The 6,000-nt window shown below is 58.1% G+C and overlaps 1 protein-coding gene across 2 annotated transcripts in view; it reads right to left on the bottom strand.

The window, feature by feature from the left end:
- Positions 1–1,106: 1,106 nt before the first annotated feature.
- Positions 1,107–6,000, bottom strand: part of ACAN (aggrecan) — a 47,493-nt gene continuing 42,599 nt past the window's right edge. For both annotated transcript variants that reach the window (XM_039858210.1, XM_039858211.1), the window contains 5 exons: positions 4,097–4,255; positions 3,558–3,640; positions 2,499–2,643; positions 1,735–1,917; positions 1,107–1,315 (listed from right to left, as the gene is read on the bottom strand). In XM_039858210.1, the coding sequence (XP_039714144.1) occupies positions 1,239–1,315; positions 1,735–1,917; positions 2,499–2,643; positions 3,558–3,640; positions 4,097–4,255 (647 nt within the window). In that variant the 3' untranslated portion in view covers positions 1,107–1,238. The remainder of the gene's footprint in view (positions 1,316–1,734; positions 1,918–2,498; positions 2,644–3,557; positions 3,641–4,096; positions 4,256–6,000) is intronic.

The raw sequence follows: 6,000 nt of genomic DNA, 5'->3' as shown, positions 1-6,000 counted from the left end.
GCTCTGTCCTGTTCTGCATCGCGTTCTACCAGCCGGCTCCCATGCGAGCCAACAGTGCGATATCGAAGGACCGAACGATGCAAAGTGACCAGATGTCTCACTTGAGTTGTTCTTTGTGTCAACATGCAGATCCACACACAGCACCCCCCACCCCCCGTCTCATTCTCTCTCTCTCTCACACTTACACACACACACTCACTCCATCAAGCCCATCTGTACCTTTGTGAAATTAAAGCACAGTTAACAAACAGCCTGTGCCTGTCCCAGGCTTTCTGAACAGATAGGATTCATACCGGTTTGGGGTTATCTGGTCAACGCATGTCCCCACAGCCACCCTTCCCTAAGAGCCCCTTCAGTAGACCCTGGACCACAGCTGCCTTCTCTTTAAAATTAAAAAAGAAAAAAAGGGAAAAGAAATAGATCTCTTCCAATGTCTTTATTATTATAATTATCATAATCTTCATTTTCAAAAATATAAATAGGCGTACGGAACCCTGGTGCCTGCACGGTCCCGGGGGTGGGGGGAGGGGGGGAGGGGTGGGGCGGTACTCCCACTGGGAGGGAAGTGCCCCCTACCCAGCCCTGCCGAGAGAGATGACACCTGCTAGGGTAGCAGACCCAGGCAAGAGGATGCTGGAAGACCCCTCGATGGCTCTCTCCTGCCCGTTCACCCTGGGCTGCAGGAACCTGTTCCCTCTCCCCCAGGCTTCTCCCCACACAGATGGTGCAGCCCTCCCGGCTCCTCCTCCCATACATTCGGCTGTGGTGCTGAGTTCATACCCTGGGCCTCTGCCCCTTCCAGCTCCTTCTGCCCCTCCTCCCACCTCCCTCCTCCCTAGCTCTCCCTGGAGGTGAAAGAACCAACGATTGCACTGCTCTTGGATAAAGTCAGGAAACAAAAAATAATCTTCTTTATTTAACTTAACCCTTCCCCTGCTCCCCCTATCCCTGCTCTGGTCCCTGGAAAGGCACAACGGGAGAAAGAAGAAATGTCTCTAAACTCAGTCCACGGGTCACAACACGTTTGCTTTGCTTTGGCGTTTGGGGAGGAAATCAGATGCAGTTTTGGCGATTTGGGGGTAGGTGGGTGCATACACAATGTGGGATTTCATTTTTTTCCTTCTTTAATGGAATTCCTTATATGACAGAAAGTGACAAGGAGAGGACATCATCCATGTGAGAAGTCAGCCTGGCGAGGCTCCTGGGCTCAGCATCCTGGGCGTGTTCTGAAGCCCCCCTCAGTGGGCCGTGCTGGGGCGGCTTCTCCGCGGGGGCCGTGAGCTCCGCTTCTGTAGCCTGCGCTTGTAGGTGGTGGCTGGGCAGAAGGCAGAGGGAACAATCTTGGTGAACCCTGGGCCGAGAGCGGGGCCAGCCTAGCCTCTCCCCATCCTGCCCTGTCTCCACCCCGGCTCCCTTCCCCGGCAGAAACCACCGCTCTATGAAGGTGGCCCGAGGTTTCAATTCTCGGAACCAACTTGGGTCGAGGGGCTTCAGGCTGGTGTTGAAAAGGAAGGCAGGTCACCTGCTTTCTCTTTCATCCTCTCAGTGAAAGTGAGCCTTCCCTGAGGGCCGGAGGCAGTGATCTGGGACCTCCCCCGCCCCTGGATGGCCCTGAGGGCTGGGGTTTGAGATCCTTGGGAGAGACCCAGCACGGGGGCTCTGGGGAGAGGGAGGAAGGCATGTAGGCAGGCTGTGACGCTGTGCCTGGAGGGGCGTGGGAGGGACGATACTCACGGTCTGTGCAGGTGATCCGAGGCTCCTCCCAGTGCCCACTGGGCTGGCACCGGATGGTGGGCACGTGGCGCTGGACGAAGCCCTCAGTGCACTGGTACCGCACCAGGGAATTGATCTCGTACCGGTTCTTCTTCTGCCCGAAGGTCCTGGCGTGCTCCACCACGGGGGGGTCTCCGCAGGCCACTGAGGGGCACACACTCTTCAGAGGAGGCTCTCAGGGGGTCTCTCATGATGACCCATGCCCGTGATGAGCTAGCGTGTTCCCCTCTGGCTGGGATGAGCCCAGAGCCTGAGGCACCGTGACAGGGACATGGAGCCTAGACACCCAGCTATGAGCCCTGGCTGCTGGCCAAGGGGTGTTTTCACACCACACTCAGAATCTGGAAACCACCGGTTCTAACATCTGGGTTCCTCGATTTAGAGCAGCAGGAAGGGAAGAGAAGAGGATCTTAAGGGGACGAGCGAACAGAAGGGAGGGGGAAAGAGAGAACATGGGCGAGAGCCGGGCACACTGTCATTTATGAAAATGTCCGGGTACAGGGGGAAAGTGGGACCGAAATAGTCCCTAGGAGTGGACTTGCCCTTGCCATTGGCCCTGGGATGCTGGTTCTGGGAGAGGTCCCCCAGGTCAGCTCCGGTCTGCCTGGTGGAGGTGACGTGACATCAGCAGCCAGGAGACAAGGTGACTCGCCCTTGCCTCGTCACGCAGCGGGAACCTCAAGTCTCGATTCCTTCCACCTGTACCCCTCCCAGGCCCAGCTTACCTGTGCCCTTTTTACATGTGAAAGGCAGCTGGTAATTGCAAGGAACGTCATTCCACTCGCCCTTCTCGTGCCAGATCATCACCACGCAGTCTTCTCCGGTGGCAAAGAAGTTGTCAGGCTGGTTGGGCCGCCAGTTCTCGAATTGCTGTGGGTGGGAATGGGGAAGGGGTGAGGAGAGGGGCAGGAGCCTCGTGGCTTGGCCCGATCCCCACTTGCTCCCCCCGTCAAGCCCCTTCCCCATCTCCTTTCTCTTCTGGCATTGGTGCAAAGGTTGTTGGGAGTCTGGTCAGGATCGTGAAGAGCCCTGGGTACCACAGAACCCATGGGCTCTTCAAAGACCTGGTCACACCACCTAGCTGTGGTCCTCAGCTCAGAACCCCAAAGGGGTCACAGTCCCTGTTAATGATTTGACATCACTCCCCTCTCCCATATGGGCCAGCAGGGGCTGGGGACAGACTGCCTTCCTTGGATAGGACTGGGTGGCCGAGACAATGGCTCCCGAGGCCACTCTACCTCCCCAAGCTTTTCCCTCTAGCCTGGCTCTGGGACAAACAGAGCCCCCTTTTCTCTAGTGTAAATGCCTCCCCTGTGACCTTGTTCACATTCACCTCTTCCAGGAAGCCTTCCCTGAGGTCCTTCACTGACAGGCAGCATTTACTATGTGTACTGTTCCTTTGGCATCTGTAGTGCTTTCTGTCTGTCTGTCCTTGAGTAGAGTTGGGTTCTCTTTGGGCAAGGAACCCGTCTAAAGCTTCCATGTGTCCCCCGTGGGGGTTTGACTTCATTCATTCATTGCCCTCCTCATTCACCTCCTTCATGCTGTCATTCATTCAACGTGTCCAGCCCGGGGCTAGTGTCCAAAGGCAGAGGGGTCAATGAGACACCATCCCTGCCCTCAGAGTGCCCGGTCTAGCAGCTGCTCAGGGAGTGTTTGCATGTGCTTTGATGCATCTCTTTCTCTGGCGGAGGGGGTGATGGTGGTGGTTTGTGTGTGCGTGTGTGTCTTAATGCCCCTCCTCTGAGCCACCAACTGTGCCTGAGGCCCCTAGCAGAACTCACCAAGGAGTGTCCGTCTGACCAGCGGAAGTCCCCTTCGATGGTCCTGTCATTGAGGCCAATCCACTGGTAGTCTTGAGCATTGTCTGGAGAGAGGACACGGTTGTAGGGCATGGCGTTGGATACCCTGAGGGTGTCTGAGAAATTGAGCTTGGAGAGGCCGGGGGGATGAAGGGACAGGAGGTGGGTGGGCTCCGAGGAGCATGCCACCTACTTCCGAGGTCCTGACAAGGATCTCAGCACATGCGTGTTTGGAGTGCACTTTGGACCACCTCCCCAAGCTGGCGACAGCCGCAGGTTAGTCAGGGGCTAACTCTGACAGACACTTGGCTGTCCTGGGTATAGCCAGAGTCATTGGCCCCAAAGACCTCTCTCCTCTCATTTCAGGTAACTCAGGCTGCAGAAGCCCCCTTCCTCCCCGTCGCCCCTCACGGTCCCCCAACCATGCAGCTCCCCTGGGCCTGACTAAGTCTGCTGGCTTCCGGCAAGTGAGGCCCTTGGCCCACGTGGCCACTCTCCTCTCAGGTCCTGGACACACTCACTGTTGACGAACTCCTGCTCCTCGGGGGTGACGATGCTGCTCAGGTGTGACTGCTGCTCCCGACACCGGCTCTCGGCATCCACCCAGTTCTCACGGTCGGGGAAGTGGCGGTAACAGTGGCCCTGGAACTTGGTCCAGCCCTCCTCACACAGCTCCTGGTCTGCAACACAGGTCAGGGGCTTGAAGGGAGGGGCCGAGGCCGACTCAGGATGGCGGTTGCTGTCAGTCTTATGGCACAGACTCCTCATTCACCCTGCCTTCAATGTCACACTCTCAAAGGAGGGAAGAGACCCATCTGGATGAGGCTCAAGTTGGAAGCCAAGAAGGCCTGGCCTTGGCCTCCAGAGCCTCCAGGCACATGTCCCCACCCTCTGGGAAACGCCAGGGCCACTTGCTTCCCCGATGTTGACTCCCTAGAGCCTTTCTCTGCTGATGACCACTCTGCAGGGCTGGCCGAGTTCCTCAGGCCAGGTAAAAAGAGGCAGGAGAAAGGAGGGGTTGAGGTTTAAGGCAAGACATGGTTCAGAGGCTCCGAGGGCCTCCAAAGAGCGAGAGAGCTGCGGGGAAGTGTGTGAGGGCAGCCGCGGCAGGCAGTGCCGAGGGCACAAAATGGAACCTGGGGTGGGGACAGAGGAGCAGAAATGTCTGCTCTGGGTCCAGAGAAGATGCCAAGCTCCAAGTCCACCCATCAGAGCTGCCTCTAGCTGGGTACACTGTGCCTGCCTGTTGGAGGGCAAAACAGACAACCTGCGGTCCCCATCCCAAGGTCCCTGGCCTATTTTATTTCTTGGTGGCAGACGAGGTCAGGAGAAGAGGCTCTCTCTTCACAAACCTATATTGGTAATGGGTTCTGAGTGCAGGAGAAGGGGCTCCCTTGGAACTCTCGGAGCAGCCTAGGGGGCAGACAGAGGCAGGGGGGCGCTGGAGCTGGCTCTGAGCGTGTCTTCCCTGACTTCTCTGCCTTCACTGACATCATAACGGTAGCTTCAAATTGGCCCTGGGGGGAGTATTATGCCTACGAACCAGGGTTCCCTCTTCCTCTCCAAGAGCCGGTGGTTAACTACTTGCCAGCATGGCACTGGACAGGGCCCTGGGGCTGAGCTCAGGGCCACGAACCCCTCAGGCTGTATGGCAGCCTCCCTGACGGGGGCCACCGATAATCTGGCAGTCCCAGGAAGAAAGGACAAGTACCTGAGGGGAAGGAGGTTTAGGCTGAAGGAGTGGAGGCTTGGCAGGTTTGAAAGCGACACACTTGGGCAGAGAGCAGAGCGAGGGGGAGGTCGGCAGCCCGAGAAGGAAGAGGCAGAATGGCAGGAGGGCTGAGGAGGACGCCGCTGGTCCCTGGCTGCCTGGCAAAGGTCTGGAAAGAAGGCCGAGGGGCCTCAGAGATGGTGTGGCACAGGCAGACATCATCCCGGGGCTGACCGTGGGGTCCATTCTCGGGCCACCTCAGTGCTTCAGGGCTGAGCTGGGCAGGCAAAGCCGGAGGGCACAGCTGCTCTGGGAGGGGCCAGGCCAAGCAGGATGGAGGCTCTGGGAAACAGCGATGGAAGCCCAGCAAGGCTGGAAGAAGCAAGGGGGCCACAGCCAGGGCACGAGGTCCCCAAGGGGTGGTGGGGGCTCAGGACTGGACCGGGAGAAGAGATGCAGCCCTGCTTAGCAGGGCGTCCAGGCCCGGGGCCCAGCTGGGTGGCTCCAGCACCATCTCTCTGTCCCATCAAGTGCAGAGCCCAGTGGGGAGCCTGCCTCCACCAGCAGGGCACCTCCTCTCCTAGTATGGAGCCCCAAACCGTTGTCTGTGAGGACCTTGCCGATCCTTCTCCCCTACGACAAATATCTCGGCATCCTGGGGAGAAAATCCTGATAACGCTCCATTCCCACCTCAGCCAAGACTTCATGCACCAA

This window comes from Pteropus medius, unplaced genomic scaffold (genome assembly GCF_902729225.1).
Source record: "Pteropus medius unplaced genomic scaffold, Ma_sr-lr_union100, whole genome shotgun sequence".
Classification (NCBI taxonomy): Eukaryota; Metazoa; Chordata; class Mammalia; order Chiroptera; family Pteropodidae; genus Pteropus; species Pteropus medius.
Note: the sequence above shows the minus strand (reverse complement) of the source record. Positions and strands in the feature narration are given on the sequence as shown.